We start from the raw sequence: 16298 nt of genomic DNA on the forward strand, positions 1-16298 counted from the left end.
GCTCAGTCCAACACATCCTCCGCCTCGCCAATCTTCTCAATCTTGCCCTTGGACAACAAGAGCACAGCATCCCGTCCCGGCCTCATGCCTTCCGTCACGCCGCCCAGCCTGTGCGCGATTGCTATTACGGTGTGGCCCTTGTCTGTGAACTCCTGGTATATGATATTGCGTATGGCAGATTCAGTCTCGGTGTCGAGCGACGATGTGGCTTCATCCAGCAGTAGGACCGGCATGATGTGTCGGCCTCCGGTTCCGTTTGCTGGTGATTCGGACGTTTGGATGATGGAATAGAGTTGAACGAGCGCTCTAGCTAGTGCGAATAGCTGCGATTGGCCAGTGGACATTTGCGGTAGGGAGGACAGTGGGCTGTCTAGGGTGTTGCGAATTTCCTCCTCAGATGAAGTGTCTTGTAGGTGAAAGTGTGATAGAAGGCTGACCCTCGCAAGGGCTGAGATGATGGCTTCATCTGGGAGAGAAGTCGACGGCTGGGAAGTTGATAGGTTAGCAAGGATCTCTCACAATTTTGAACAGAGAATCGCACATCGAGGTTGAAGCGGAGACTGGCATGTCCCAGTATGAATGACTCTTGAGAAACCGTGATGAAGCATTTCTGTCGAATCAGAGAACGTGGCACGCGACGTAGGTCGACCCCGTCGATCTTAATGCTTCCAGCGTCCGTATCAAGAAGACGTAGGAGTGTGAGTAGCATGGTACTTTTACCGCTGTATTTCAACGTGTCAGCCGAGACAGGAATATGATCTATGGATGCAGCCATGTGCAACATACCTGCCCGTTCGACCACAAATGATCAACTGCTGGCCTGGAGAGGCCTTCAAGGTAATGTCTCGCAAAGCTACTGCGTCGGTGCTGCAAAGAGAGTCAGTCTACAGAGGCGGCTGCATTGTTGACAGTTGCCCTACTTGTATGAGACGGTGACCTTATCAAATTCAACAGATCCAGATGATGGCCACACCTCAGTGGGCACAAAGTCCTCGTGCGGCTGATCCTCTTTCGGCGTATCGGCCTCCAAGGCCTTCAAGCGGGATCTGCCGAGCCATCAGCAAATCAGTCAGAAAGACAGGGAGGAAGAGAAAGCATACATGGCACCTAGGGAAATCTCCATATTCGTCCAAGATGTCACGAGGCTAAGAAGCGTCGCGTTCGCAGCCAACACAATGTTCAACGCCATACCAATCTGACCGGCCGTCGTCGTTCCCCTCACAAAAATTGCGAGTGTGATGAGGCCGGTGGCAATCGCAGCGACCATGAGATCCAAAACGATGCCCAGCCACTGTTGAAGACAGAAGAGGATGTACGCTGGCTTCTGCGATTTATCAAGACAGACCACGTTGGCATGCTCGGCTTGTTTCTCCCAACCAAAGGCTCGGATGGTCGTGACGCCCTCAACCTGCATCGTTGTTAGTCGTCACGCACTTATCCAGAAGGGTAGATGAAAGCGGTACTGATTCGAGGAAGCTCGAGTAGACTGCTGACTGCGACTCGAGATCTAGCAGACGCAATTGTCGCGAGGTGCGCAAGTACACCCGCTGCACGAGATACACGACCGCGGCGCAAAGGGGAAGCGATAAAACCAGCAGCTTTTGTGCGCTGAATAACAGCACCACCTGTACGAGCAGCTTGAAGACCTCTGTAACCAATCATGAGTAATGGGAAGTGAGTCTTGAGTCAAGGAGGCTTACGATTCGACATGGACATGATGGCTGGCGGCAACTGCTTATCTACCAGTTGTATATCCTGGCTGAAACTGTAACGGCTTAGCACATGCTATGGCTCATTAGGTAGGCATTGCGACGAACCGATTCAATGTAACTCCTGCGTCAGTCTTTGAGAAATACGATAGCGGAGCACTAATCTTGGTCAGTAGATGTAGACGGCAACAGACGAAGTGAGTGAGAATGCACGAACCTGACGATAGTTGAGAGCAGGCGGCGGTGCAGTTTGATGCCGGAAGCGGGTGCGATCAGGATCTGGGTTGACCTTCAACTAGGTCAGTTCAGGGTCAGCGATCTAAACTATGCGTACTCACCACATCGTACCGCTGGTAGCGATCCATGCTAGTAAAGACGAGATGAGGTAGCCGCAAATATAGAATGTTGTCTGGGATACTGGCGCCTCTGTCCACTTTTGTAACCAGTACTGAGGGAACGTTACGAAGAAAGAGTATGTTGAGGTGCAAGCGAGAAGAAGTAGGATATGCCGAAAGCCTACAGCCCGGAAATAGTATCCTTATGGGGGATAATTGAGTTAGCATTCAAACGATGAAGTAAGTAGAACATACCATAAAGAGAGATGTCTCCCGTTGCCCTGCTGAGATCAGAAACAGCCTCGGCCATCTTCAAGTTTTGGCTCTGCACGGTCTTGTCCACTTGGGGCTGCTCCACGGCCGTGTCGCTCTTCGAACCCTCGATATCAATTGCCAGTGAGGAGTACTTGGGATGCTGCTTCAGACCATCCCACGTCCCCTGGTACGCAATAGCTCCACCACCGAGAATAATCAGCTTGTCTGCCAACTTAAAATGCGCAGCTACAGACTGTTAGCCTTCGTGCAATCTCCATGCCAAAGCAACGTAGAAGGCGTACTAGAATGAGTGACAAGGAGGACAGTTGTGCCCGTCTTTTTGAAACAGCCTGCAGAACCGAGCAGGTTCTCAACAACGTGACTTCGTGTTCTACCGTCGAGTGCGCTGAAGCTGTCGTCTAAGATCACGATCTCACTGCGGGCATATATAGCTCGAGCAAGAGCCTTAATAGTTGTGGTCAGTAAAGTGAACCATTTGAATCTGAATTTTGACGCGACGATAGATATGGGGCGAAGAGAGTTGACGACGCAAACATACCACTCGCTGCCGTTGTCCTCCAGAAAGGTTCAAGCCTCGACTTCCTATCACGGTATTGTCTCCGCCGGGAAGTGCCAGGAGGTCCTCATCGAGACAGCATAGTTGAATCACCTCCTGATACCAGCTTGGCTCCTCGGGAAGAAAACCGCAGACTGCTTGTTTGAAGGTTCCGTTCGGCAGCCAAGGAGACTGCTCGCAGTATCCAATTCGCTTCGTCGACACAGATATTGTCCCAGAAGCCGGGGGAACCTCACCCAACAGGACTCTGACAAGCGACGTTTTGCCACTCCCAACGGGACCAGAGCACATGACTATCGAACCCTTTTCAATGACGAGGTTGAGATTGCTGAGGACCGGAGATTTCGATGTAGTGAGCCCTTGGATAGTGACGTCTTCTAAAGACATGGCGGGCGAAACGTCGACGAGGCTGTCTTCTGCTTTATCGAAAAGAAGTCTTTGGTCCTCTCGGGGTGGCTCAGCGAGATATTGCTGAATTCGTTCAAAAGCCGCCAGCGAGCCCACGGCTTGCGGCACGATGGTCATAATCATGTTGGCAGGGTGCGTCACCAAGCCGAGTAGCGCCGTAGTCGTGAAGGCGGTCTCAACATCGAGTGCGGAGCCATTGAGTCTCGCTACGATCACGTACAGAACGAGCGTGAGAATGGGGGCGAAGATACCGAGAGCGTTCGCTACAAGGTGTCAGGGAATGTAGTCATGCCTAATCATTAGATGAGACAACATACCACTCGCGTTATAAGCGACCATCAACCACCGAACTTTCTTGGCCATTTCTAGCTCCCGAAGGCGTAAAGAGAGGATCAGAGATTCCGTATGGTCTACGATCCCAAGCATTTTCAGACTCTTGACCGAGCAAAGCATAGACGTGGTCATGGCGATTCGGTTTTGAGTTGCCACGGACCAATTCTTTTGCTTGCTCTGAAGGTTCTTTGCCAGATATCGACTCACCCGAGAGCAGACTAAAGAGGTAGTTAATTTCCACTCTCAGTAAGCATGCCTATATTGCAACTCACAAAAGATCATGAGAAACGGAACCGCGCAAACGCATCCCACTCGCCGAGCCAGCATCACAGTGCCTATAGCGACTTCGATGATCTGCGCCCACGTCTCGTGGAACATAGAAGCCGACTGAACCACGTTGTCTGCGTCTGTACTCATCAAAGTAACCGCCTTTGCATCGCCGTAGCCAGTAGACCGCTGACTGAGCTGCTTGTTGTTGATGAGACCAACAACAGCGCCCCTGATCATAATCTTGAGGCGGTTGATACTGTGCTGGTAGGCAGTCCTCGCGATCTAGAGTGCGACTCAATATTGCACCTTACGGGGACCTCAGGCGACGAGACTTACTGCCAGACCCACATAGACAAAGACAGCCATCGACACAACCGAATAGCCTCCATCTTGAGATTCGTCGGATGACTTGCTGATGGAGCGGATGACAGTACCGATGAGAACCGGCTGAGCGTAGCGGAATCCGATGAGAACCAAGCGAGGGATGATGGGCGCAAGAAACTGCGGAAGTATACTACGCAGCAGAACTTTGGGCAGCATCATCCTTTTCTCGGGCTTGTCTATGATTCTGTTAGCAAAATTTGATGCGTTGTGCTACGCCAGCGGGGAAATAGGCGTACCTCTCTGGTCCCATGCTCGTAGGGCTCGTTCGCGTCGAACTTGCGATGACAGCTTGCTGTCCATCATTGGAAGGCAATCTCCAGTCAGAATGTACCTGTTGCCTCTGGCGAGAATCGGATTAATCCATCCAAAGAACGTGCGATCCAGAATATTGGACAATTCCTCTGGAGACCACTGATCACGAGGACCTTGCAGGATCGTTTGCTTTCCTCGAAGTTCAACAACAAGAAGCACGCCCTTGATGCAAAGACTCGCAATTGTCGGGGCGGCGCTTATGGCGGACCCATTGTCAAAGACCCCCGTTCCCAAGTCAACCAAATCGCACCCCGACGATGCAAGTAGATAGACAATTGCGAGATCCGACGGTCTGACGGACCTGGTGTGCTCCAACAAGAGCAGCGGGCAGAGGCCCACGTATGATACCAAGGATAGAATGGCAGAAGCTAGATTGAGCCTAAGTCGGGGCGTCGAGAGTGCTGTCGTAGCGAGTATAGTTGACTGTACCACAACCAAGATGATGCTGACGATCTAGCTTCAGTTTAGTTTGGTTTCCAGGAAACTGTATCACTCATCACTACGCACAACTTTGCCATGGCCGTGGTGTTCCGGAATGACCTTGATCGTTTCTTTGCGAAGCTTCGATAGACGGAAGGGCAGCAACAGCAGAAACAAGGCTGATGCCGTGGTCGACAAGATGAGCGAGGTTGACAGCATGATAACTTGAGCTTAGCTCTCCGTCAATCTCATTCTCCCCTTTCCCTCGTGTCGGGTTCTTCTCTTTCTATTTGAGCTTTTGTGCACCCAGAAGTAGCTGTGATTGAGGTAAGATACCAAAGACAGAATCAGTCCGCTGGATTATTGTTGTTTTGAGCGTCATGGGTCTTGTCAGCCGCGTTCCTTCCAACCGTGTTTGGTGAATATGGGGTCTGGATTCCCTATCCAGGACCAACGACAGTAGACCTCCAAGACCTGTTGGAGTGATTTAGGAATGCGATGGCCGGTGAGTTCCATTCACGGAGCAATGTACAAGTGGAGCGCTTGGCGAGGTTGGATACGATATTTTGGTGTAGGCGAGATGCACAAAGCATACGAGGTCTGTTTACTTGCTTGAAACCAACAACTTTATTCCACGCGCGGCACAGCTGCAGTCGTCCCTATTTGACCCTGGTCACCTTCCCTGTTGGAGGAACAGGGCCGCGTCCCCTGCATGAAGTAAGCAACGCTTCCCCATTGGTATCGGCAAGTCCGGAAAGATAGAGATGGCGCGAATTGCTTCAATTTTGCATCAAAGGCGTATGTTTATGAACTTGACGCTGCTGGTACTCAGTCTTTCGAGCAGAGTACACTGCTTTTATAGCTGACATAATCGCCAAAACTCTAACCAAAGCACTCGCTGCATCGAACAGTCCGGAAATTGCTTGCGATGCCAAGGTCCGCGAGACGATCGACACTTTTTTCTCACTCGAAGACTCTCAGGCATTTCTGCTTTCCGACTCCCCAGTCTTGTTGGACTGATTATTCGAGAGCCACTGCAACGTCTTGTTCCAGATGTACGCATCTTGCTGACGCCGTTTCTCATGCCGTTCGTCATGGCGACTTTTGAAGAGTCGGTACTTTCTCTAGTAGTGCTCTCAATGAGCAGGCTTTTACTGTGTTTCGCTGGCGCTGCTCAATTGAAGAGCGCCAGCGATGTAATTCCAATCACGCCACTATCCGAACTCCTTCTATAGCATCAGCATAGATGACAAAGTCGCGCAATCTCATCGATTCATCACTTGTCAAGAACCCGCGCCTTGACAAAGCGGTTGATTTGCTCCCGAGAGAGCTTATCGTTGTACTGCTCGTGACAATCGTAAAACGAAATCAGCTCTTGGGTGCAGTCAACCATGGCAGCGATATCAACGTTGCTCTCGGCCAGCCAAGCACCGTACCGCTGCACCCGGGTGAACCTAGCCTCCGGTTGCTTCTCTTTCTCCGCGGGGTTTGGTGTTCCGGGAGTCGGAGGCAGTCCAGGCACTCGGCCTTGGGCCTGAGCTAACGCTGCGCTTGCAGCAGCAATACCCGCGGCGGATGGCGGGTTGGAACCAGACATGTTAGGCGAGGGTCGCAGAACCAATACAAGCAAGATTGCCGTGAGGGCAATCGTATGTGGTGGATATAGCAGCGGCAGATCCGTCATGTAGTGATCGTTGATGATGGACCAGCCTAGGGCGACGTCCTCCTGGGTCAAATTCAACTCCTGCTGGTAGTTGTTCAGGGTTCGATACGGTTGATGAACTATAAGCTGAGAGCTCATCTCGGATATCATGAAGAACTCGCACTCGCCGAGCTTTGAGGTGTCGAGACCGAGGAAATCGGGCCACAGGGAGCGAGCTTCACTGACGATCAGGCGAATATGCTGCGGAGACTCTTCCATCTTACAGGCCAGGTACAGCGCGGTTGCGACGACCAGGTACGGATTTGTTCGTCGGATTTCGACCTTGGTGTAGAAGCGTTTGATGTAAACCTGGGCGGTGGCCATGGCCTGCTGCCGGACTACCATGCGTTTGCCGAGTCGATTGACCTCTGCGTGCGTGATTGAGTTAGCAGGCGGGTATGAAGTGAAGAAGCAGCAGGGAAGCTAACGTTGATTGAAGTAAATGCCTAGGTGCCGCTGTTGCGGGAGAGGAAACATCTGGACTAGGTCGGCATTGTCGTCTTCAAGCTTCTGGCGCACTGCTTGGAGTTCATCTTTGGAGAAGAGCCAGAAGCGACGCTGGGTTGACTCCCAGTAGTTGGCAGCCATGATGACCTCTCCCGGGCGTTTTGATGGAAGTCTATGACATGATTTGTGTCCGCAATGACCCGGAGAGGTTGGAGGAGATGCTGTTGAGGAGCAGCGAGGCTGATGTGAAGTTAACGGAAAGGGTGGCTGCGAGGCTGGTGCAACATATCTGTGGCTGAGGTCTCCCTGATAACGATAAGGCGGAACATGTCCGTCCGGGCGGCCTCAGGGAACCACCTCGCTGGAGCTGTCTGCTGGGGCAGCACTGAAAGCTCCCGGGAGAAGTGCTAATTGGTGGCAGCTGATTGCCTCGCTTGACCCGCCAGTGGAACCCTCCCCTGGGTAGCCGAGCTTCTGACGCTGTGGCTCCGGCGCGAACCACTTGCGGCAGGCGGTGCTGCATTTTCTTGGTCGCTGCACCTCGCGATCCTCCTACGTCAGTCCTTGTGACTTGCAGCACCTCATGCAAGCAAAGCCAGTCGCGACAACACCAACCCAACGCCGCCTTTGATAACCCGCCATGTCGTTGTGAGACAGACGACCCTCGATAGACCCCGCGCGATTTCCATCTTTCTGCCGCCGTTCGCCCTATGAATCCCGCGTCGAGACCGAGCCCTCGACTCTACTGACCCTGCGTCCTGATGCCGCCGCCGCCATGGGGGTAACAAATTGGGTTACCGAGCGCCAGATGGAGGTGGACGAGTCGCAGAACCAGCGGGATAAACGGGTCGAGGACCTCTGGAGGCAATTGGACCCCCAGGGGACGGGACATTTGGACTTTAAGGGGTTACAGAAGGGGTTGAAGAAGATTGATCACCGTCAGCATTAAACTCTGCCCGAAGCTCCCGTGTGGTCTGGATGCTGACGTTGCCCTTTAGCTATGAAAAATGCGGACGATATGTTGCGGAGGATCATGACCGTCGTCGACACGAACGACGACGGTGTGATTCAGTATGAAGGTAAGCTGCGAATTGGGGGAATTCCAGACTGAAAACTGAAGCTACTCGCCGGGTTCCCCTGTCTTGGATTGGATATGATAACGAGGACGGCTGCTGACCATGACCTCTCACCAGAGTTCCGTTACTTTGTCGAGCAGACAGAGAGGCAGCTCATGCTTCTTTTCCAGTCTATAGACAAGGACCATGATGGAAGACTTGACAAGACTGAACTACAGGAGGCCTTCCGACGAGCTGGGCTGGTTGTGCCGATGCGCAAGCTCAGCTCCTTTTTTGGCGATATCGACATGAACAACGATGGCTATATAAGCTTCGAAGAATGGCGGTAAGTTTCTCAGCATTCAATAGAGTGTTTGTGTGGGTCTATGGGTGTTGTTGTAAGCCCAAGCCGCAAAGCGAGGTGTAGAGTAAAGGGTGGCCGTTTATCCGGCGTATTTGGGAAGGTCCGGATCTAGGTCCAGGGGCACTACTCCACGGTGACCGGCCGTGATGTTCTCGGTGTGGCTCGGTGTACAGGCGTACAGGTGTATACCTGAGGTGAGGTGGGCGATAGGCTTCTATGATGTGTGCTCTGGAGCCATTGTCGGGTTGCACCTTCCTCAATTTCTTCTCGGAAAAACCTCTCCTTCTGTTCTGTGTTCTGCTTGGAGAGTGATTCACTGACAGAACCCGGGCACGCGCAGAGATTTTCTATTGTTTATGCCGACACACAATGGCCACGCCCCTCTGAAGGCCGTGTTGGACTTTTATTCTTCCATCGTCACCCTCACTGCTGAAGGTGACTCGATGGTATCGGAGGAGACACTTGAAGGTTTAGGTACGACCGGCTTCCTTCTGCAAACCCTCTTTGGATCCATTTTGAGGATCGCATCCCCTTCGGATCGTGAGCCCGGCACCACCTCCGAGTCTTTTGCTTCCGCCACCACCGCCGACGAAGACGGCCGCCCCGTGGTGATGGTTGTCCCCTCCCAGGAAGGCGCTGCGTCGCCCGTTCCTACCACAGCTGCGCAGCTTCCCAGCTTGTCAAAACCGCAGCAAAATCAGCAAACTTCACCAGACAGCCTCACGTCTGCCACAGATTCCGCCCAACAGCAAACATCAAAAACAACAACATCATCATCAGGAACCGCTACAACCGCGATAACAACACAAGCCGTGGTACCCATCTCTCCTCCAGGCTTTTCAGGTACCAGCGCCAACATGAACAATATGAACATGGAGGCAGCGGTGCTGCAGGCGTGCATCGAGGCCGGAAACGAGAAGCGCACAGGCATCCTCCGAAGACTCCCCGGCGTCGGCACCTCTCAAGCGAACCAGGTCACAGACAGCAGCTCCGAGCAAGGCTCTAGCTCAGATGCAACTGTAGCACCCAAGACCAAGAGACTGACTGACTTCGCCCCTGATCCAGGTTACTTTGTCGCAGGTGCCGTCGCTGGAGGACTATCGCGGACTGCCACCGCTCCTCTCGATCGTCTCAAGGTCTACCTGCTCGTCAACACTCGAGCCAGTACCGAGACTGCGGCCTCTGCTTTGAAGCAGGGACGTCCGCTTGTTGCTCTGAACAATGCAGTGCGACCTTTTAGTGATGCCGTCAAGGATCTCTGGAAGGCAGGCGGCATGCGCAGTCTTTTTGCAGGTACGCTCATGCTCATACTTCTACTGATGTGTATATACATTCATGGCTCTCGGCTGTAACTAGCCCATCGTTCCATCTATCTTGTGCTCCCTAGATTGAAAGATGATTGGCCAGTTCAAACCAAGCAACCACTTGAACCATGTACTGACTGCTTCAAGGCAACGGACTCAATGTCATCAAGATCATGCCTGAGAGCGCCATCAAGTTCGGATCCTATGAGGCCGCAAAACGAACCCTTTCTAAGTTCGAGGGACACAACGACCCAAGACAGATCAGCAGCACCTCAAAATTCGTGGCGGGAGGTGTAGCTGGCATGGTTGCTCAGTACGTTATTTCTCTATTACACTCCTCCAAGTTTGCCTCATTTGCTCTAGCCGCTATCATCTCTATCATTTTTCACAGAGCTGCCGTCTCTCCTCTTGTCTCTCTATGTCTCTCTTGCCGCCTTGACTCGCTGCTGACGTCCCCTAGGTTTTGTGTATACCCGCTCGATACACTCAAGTTCCGGCTCCAGACGTCGACGGTCCAGGGCGGCCTTAGCGGCAATGCACTTGTTATCGATACTGCCAAGAAGATGTGGCAGGCGGGAGGCATGCGCATCGCCTATCGTGGTGTCACCATGGGCCTCATGGGCATGTTCCCCTACAGTGCCATTGACATGGGCACATTTGAGTTCCTCAAATCCTCGTACAAGAGATACATGGCCAAGTACAAGGGCATTCACGAGGAGGATGCCAAGCCGGGCAACATCATGACTGGTCTCATAGGAGCGACCAGTGGTGCTTTCGGAGCTTCGGTCGTGTACCCACTCAATGTCCTCCGCACCCGTCTCCAGACGCAAGGAACAGTCATGCACCCTGCAACTTATACCGGCATCGTGGATGTCGCACGGCAGACGTTCAAGAATGAGGGTGTGAGGGGTATGTACAAGGGACTCACGCCTAACCTACTCAAGGTTGCTCCAGCTCTGAGCATCACATGGGTTGTGTATGAGAATTCGAAGAGGATTCTCGGTTTGGAGTAAAGAGATAAAGGCTCTTTGGAGATGGGGGTCGAAGTGGACAATGGAAGGGGAGTGGATTTTACTACAAGACGTCGAAGGGACACTACAAAAGCCAGGAGGTATGTTCTTGGGTTCCTCATTTGAATTGTGGAGGAAGACGAAGATTTTTCGGAAGGCGACATGGGATCGCCTAAAGTACGGCCAGCTCAAGAAGAGAGCGGCACATTCTGTTTTGATACATAGCCCCGTCGTCATGGCGTTTGGAAGACGTGGTCAGAGAGAGAGATACCAGAGAAGACTTTTGCTCGCTGCAAGGGTGGATGGAACCAGTCTGGCGGTAGTCGCTAGCTTAGCTGCACTGAGGTGCGGATACAGCAGCGGGAAGCCCCAGAGATGTTTGCTCAATACAGACGAATGCCTGCATATAAGTGGTTGGTTGCCACGTGGGAATGATGCTTTTGCAGGGTGAGGTTATCGTGAGAGTGATGATGGAGGGGCTATCTTATACGTGCCCGTCGTCATGTAGAAGCCCCAGGTAGACGTCGCGGAGCCCCCAAACTTCATCTCACGTATCCCACTGAATACCATCTTGGTTTGCGACACGAAAGGGAAAGAAACAAAAAAACGCTTCAAAATTGGTTGACGTAGGACTCGAGACAGAATGGAACGTCGTCTAGATTGCCAGGCTGGCCTAGGGAAAAGAAGCTTACGTCGCGATCGTCGTCACCCCGCGTCCACACTGAGCCCGTTGGAGGGGTTGGATACGACAAGACATCCACTATGAAGAAGCTTGATTGATGGGCAGGCTCCAGTCAATATGCAGAGAGACGACTGTGATTCGTAACCAAACGACTAACAACGATGATATCCTGGTAGACCATAGGATGGTTCGGAGGGACTAGCCGAGGCTGGTAGGGGTGACTTGGATAAGCATCGGAGGGGGGAGATACTGGAAGGAACTTTGTTCCTTGCGAGCCAATTGCGTGAGTTGAATGTACCTTGAGATATTTTAGCTATCTACGGATACGTACTACTGTGGACGTTGGACTTGGGTACTTTGTCGGTGTAAGATCGGGTCAACATTGCTCCACTGACTCTTTCTCCCCAAGTTCAATCTTTCGGAGCTTGTCAGATTGCGCACCCAACTTTATTCAGTCACCTCACATCAACGACAATAAGTCACCCACGACCATCCTTGCTGGGCGAAGGAACTTGTGCTCGTCTTACTTTTCACCCTTCTTCTCCACTCCAGGGCCGTTATCCAATAATCTCAATTGACTTTTTTCCCCTCCCCATCGTGCCATCCTTTGCACCCGGCGGCACGGCATCCCTCGTACTTTTAGGTTCCCCACCGTCCTTAATGAGCTTCCTGTTTCGTTTGGCTGCACAATAAGCGTGTCACGCAAGCAATGTTGCGAAAGAAGAGTCAAGAAGCCATGGGCTTGGTGACGAGGTCCCTACACAGGAGGAGACTACCCCGTACGCGGTAATACATTCTGGATACTGCAGGACTGACTAGGTATCAGGGCTGGTAGCAGATCAAGTCCCCGACACCGCCGTCGTCCGCGATGCCGGTACTTGGTCTCATATCGTTTTGCCCTGATCTGCAGGCTTACGAGTCTGCCCCCCCTCTTTCGCGATGTCGAGTGAATCCTTCCACCGTATCGGGTGCAGGCCCGCCGGCGACGGCGTGCGGGCAGCGGCGTCTGCCTTGTTCAACGCTTGTCTTGCGTCTTCGGCGACCCGACCGGGTTCGGTCTTGTGGATTCTGATTGCAGTTTGTTCGTGTATCCGTAGATGGTTGGGGGGTCCCTCTCACTCACTCTCTCTCTCTCTCTCTGTCTGAGTATCTGTGAGGTTGTCTCAATCTCGGCTCCGACTCAACTCCTACTAGCCTCTTTCTGTGAAGCCATTCCTGTCAATCCCATTCAACTCCATCTCTCCCACTCTCTCTTCTTCGTCCCTCATCTGCGGTATCCGTAACTTTCCCCTCTATTCTCCCATCGTACCCCCTCCGGCTTACCTCAATCGAGCGTGAACGCGCACTTCTTCGTGGCCCCGACTTGTCTCCTCCTTCCTATTATCTCTCATCTTACGACTGCGCGCGTGTCTCTTGTTGACGTTGACAAGGTGCAATCATCTATTGACACGCGAGAGAGATACTTCACTCATACATTGTTTGATCAGTCAGCCAACAGCAACGGCATTACTCACGGTCACAGACGGGTGCTGAAGCTCTGAAGCAAACGAAAGCCCCGTCGCCGAAACTGTTTGACTCCGTTTCTTGGCGTCCGTTCTACCCGTTGCCCACGACACTGCGCGTATCAGCCAAGTCCCCTTCACGATTCAGTCGCTGTCACTTGCTGTCACTGTTTGGCCTGCCAGACTGCCACCGTCTACCCCGTCAGAGACTCAGAGTGCCCTGTCCCAAGGGGCAAAGCTCAAACATTAAGTGACCCGGCATTAAGAAACAGAACCACCAAACGAAGGCAACAAAACGCTGTACCTATTCCAAAACGGTTGTAACCCACAGAGCACAGACAATCCCAAGGGCCCCCAAGGGTACTCGACTCTGTCAGTAGACAAAAAAGAAGGGATCAAAGGGACTGAAATAGTAACAAACCGCCGCCATGCCGGCCCCGTATTCCGACAACCTGTACTCCGCCGACGACTCCGACTTTGACGAAGTCCCGGACGACAGCCTCGACGCCCACCTCTCACCCACAGACGGCTACTTCCAAAGCAGCACTTCATTGTCAGCCGGGGGAATATACCCTCCGCAGCAGCAAGAATCTCATTTCCACAACAGCGAGGACAACGTCACTGACGCGACGACGTTCCCCACGTCCGCCGCCGTACCGCATGTGCCCAACGTTCTCGTCCAAGACCCTTCGCTGCTGCAGCGAGAGCAACAAGAGCAAGGCCCCTCGTCGTCAAAGAAGGACCGCGAGGCCAAGGAAGAGACAAGGTTAAACACATCCTTCCATAACCACCACCACAACAACGACGACAACACAGAAGCACAATCACGTCACTACTCCTCAACACATAGGAGGACCTCGTCATCCGTCTCGGCCATTGACGACTTTTACGACGACGGGGCCTCCTCTACTGCCGCGGACAGCGAGGCGACGCCATCACATACAACATACACCTCCAACGTCCACTCCCATTCCCACTCTCATTCACACTCCCACGCCGCCCAGAGCTCGTCGTCTTATACGCCTTACTCGCCCTCCACAGACGCTCCACTGCGCACGCCCCAGACTCACTCGAGATACTCCTCCAACAACCCGGCCTCTCTGTTTCGCATCCCCAGCGAGGCACCACCCGCCTACACGCCATCTCCCACGTCCCCGCTCTCGTCATCACCCACAGAGTTTAGAAACTATCAGACCTTCAACAGCATCTCGAGGACGGCCAACAGCAACAACATCAACATGGGCGCACCCGAAGAAGAGAGGCGCCTGCTCGGCCGTGACCCTGAGAGCATGGGCGACGTGCCCTATGATGACAATGACGACGACCATGATCCTAGACCTCCGCCATCGTGGAAGGATAGAGTTCTTAAGAAGTTCCCTTGGGCCTCGAGACGGACGCTGAAGATGGTGCTGCTTGCTGCCTTGGTCTTCTTCACCTTGACCGGATTCCTTAGCATGTTGGCCTCGACTGTGATTAATGCGGTGCGTCTCAACTCCCATCTGCATCTACACCCACTACCTTTTCATGAAGCTAACTACCCACAGCCATCTGAAAAGTCTCCTGCCAAGGAGCCTCCCCAGCAATATGACCCCGTCACTGGACTGCCCATCAAAGACGGATCTCCCGTGCCAAGTGACCCCTCCAAACCCGCCGAGCCTGGCGAAGCCGTCCCTTGGCGTCCATCGAGCACATGCCTCCAAACCGAGCACCGCTTCGAGCCCAAGTTCTTCGACCTTACCTTCGCCGCCGACAAGGACATCAGCGTCCTCCAGGCCGTCGAAAACGACTCTCCCTCCCGCGGCTACCAGCCCCAGGTCTCGGGCGACTTTGTGATCCGCCGCCAGCAGGCCGGCCGCCCGGGTCCCTCGATCGAGCTCGAGGTCGTCTCCAACGACCCGGCCCTGGACGTCTCCGTCGAGTGGAACTCGGAGCAGCAGCTCATCGTCCGCATCCCGCAGCGCATCGAATGGACCCAGTCCCGCCGGCCCTGCATGACCGTCCGCGCGACCGTCTGGGTCCCCGAGGGCGCCTCCCTCCGCCACGTCCTCTTCATGGCCATGAACCTCGACGTCCGCGTCGTTGACGACCTCTCCGTCAACCTCGCAGACGGCCTCGAGATCGGCACAATGTCCGGCGACGTCCACTCCCCCGTCGAGGTCCCCTCCGCATACCACCTCAACTCCCGCGACATCCTCGTAAAGACCATCTCGGGCGACATCGTCGGCTCCTGGCCCCTCTACGACTCTCTCAAAATCAACTCCGAATCGGGCGACATCATCACAAACGTCTGGCCCCAACAAGTCCTCGACGCCCGCCCCCGCCCCGCCGTCCTCGAAGTCGCCACCATCTCGGGCGACATCACCGTCAAAGAACCCCTCGCCGCCGCGGCGGAGAGCAGCAAACCCGACACCGTCGTCCCGCCGCGCGACTACATCACCACTATCGACACCAAGTCCGGTTCCATCAAGGCCTGGGTCGCCTTCTCGTCCGCCGCCGTCGCCGAGAGCATCAGCGGCGACATCGCCGCCGAGTTCCTCCCCGTCTACAACGTCAGCCTCCTCCAGGCCGTCGCGGAGCCCGAGCTGCACACAAAGACGAAATCCGGCAACACGGCCGTGAAGATCCTCGAGCCCATCTGGGTCGAGATCCTCGGCACCGAGGGCGCGTACGAGGGCGAGAAGCCCCGCGCGAACCCGGATGAGCCCGTGGATATCCCAACGAACCCGCTCCCTATCCCCGACAAGATCCCGCGTATGCCGGGTGTGCCGTTCACGCCCATCGGGGCCGGGCCGTGGAAGCGCATCCCGTTGCCTGGCGGTCGGCACTTGGACGACGCCTGGCGCGAGGTGCGTCGCCACCCGTTGGGTGATGCCATCACCGCATCTTCTGAGCAGAAGCGTGCCGTCTCGATCAAGGACCAGCCCCCCATGCGCCACCTAAAGTCCTCGCACGGCTCCGTCAGCGGAAGCATGGAGCTCAAGTACCCGGCCTCCTGGGAAGGCACCGTCGAGGCCGAGAGCATCAGCGGCAAGATTAACATTCTCGGCAAGGACGTAAAGATTGACAGCCGGACGAAATGGCCCAAGGCCGTGCACGCTCACAAGGGCCAGGCGTGGAACTGTCAGGTTTCGTTGGGGAGTGTGTCTGGCGATGAGGTTCTTATCATCGGGGAGGAGAAATAAGCTAAAACAGACTTATTTCTTCTGAGGTATAGAAAAGGTGTTGGGAT

General features: G+C 54.0%; 4 protein-coding genes across 4 annotated transcripts; 2 read left to right on the plus strand and 2 right to left on the minus strand.

Moving 5' to 3' along the window:
* Window positions 1-2: 2 nt before the first annotated feature.
* BDZ83DRAFT_752561 (P-loop containing nucleoside triphosphate hydrolase protein) lies at window positions 3-5222 on the minus strand (the record flags this gene model as incomplete). The annotated part of the gene is made up of 18 exons (XM_060514218.1): window positions 3-485; window positions 542-722; window positions 787-867; window positions 921-1046; window positions 1101-1408; window positions 1464-1648; window positions 1701-1765; window positions 1818-1868; window positions 1927-1998; window positions 2048-2246; window positions 2300-2545; window positions 2602-2764; window positions 2859-3547; window positions 3602-3835; window positions 3890-4169; window positions 4224-4447; window positions 4508-5036; window positions 5091-5222. 18 exons carry the CDS (start codon window positions 5220-5222, stop codon window positions 3-5), a joined length of 4248 nt encoding a protein of 1415 aa, XP_060364548.1.
* A 1057-nt stretch (window positions 5223-6279) lies between these two features.
* BDZ83DRAFT_719897 (RNA polymerase II holoenzyme cyclin-like subunit) lies at window positions 6280-7293 on the minus strand (the record flags this gene model as incomplete). Its single annotated transcript, XM_060512222.1, has 2 exons — window positions 6280-7073; window positions 7134-7293. The coding sequence occupies 2 exons, from the start codon at window positions 7291-7293 to the stop codon at window positions 6280-6282; spliced, it is 954 nt and encodes a 317-aa protein (XP_060364549.1).
* A 634-nt stretch (window positions 7294-7927) lies between these two features.
* BDZ83DRAFT_752563 (mitochondrial carrier domain-containing protein) lies at window positions 7928-10888 on the plus strand (the record flags this gene model as incomplete). Its single annotated transcript, XM_060514219.1, has 6 exons — window positions 7928-8090; window positions 8151-8231; window positions 8346-8553; window positions 8912-9864; window positions 10023-10188; window positions 10336-10888. 6 exons carry the CDS (start codon window positions 7928-7930, stop codon window positions 10886-10888), a joined length of 2124 nt encoding a protein of 707 aa, XP_060364550.1.
* A 2609-nt stretch (window positions 10889-13497) lies between these two features.
* Window positions 13498-16251, plus strand: BDZ83DRAFT_719899 (uncharacterized protein; the record flags this gene model as incomplete). Its single annotated transcript, XM_060512223.1, is given in 4 exon segments — window positions 13498-13835; window positions 13920-14550; window positions 14614-15618; window positions 15634-16251. The coding sequence occupies 4 exon segments, from the start codon at window positions 13498-13500 to the stop codon at window positions 16249-16251; spliced, it is 2592 nt and encodes an 863-aa protein (XP_060364551.1).
* Between the last annotated feature and the right edge of the window lie 47 nt (window positions 16252-16298).

The sequence above is a fragment of the Colletotrichum acutatum genome (genome assembly GCF_030867785.1).
Source record: "Colletotrichum acutatum strain CBS 112980 chromosome Unknown BDZ83scaffold_51, whole genome shotgun sequence".
Lineage (NCBI taxonomy): Eukaryota > Fungi > Ascomycota > Sordariomycetes > Glomerellales > Glomerellaceae > Colletotrichum > Colletotrichum acutatum.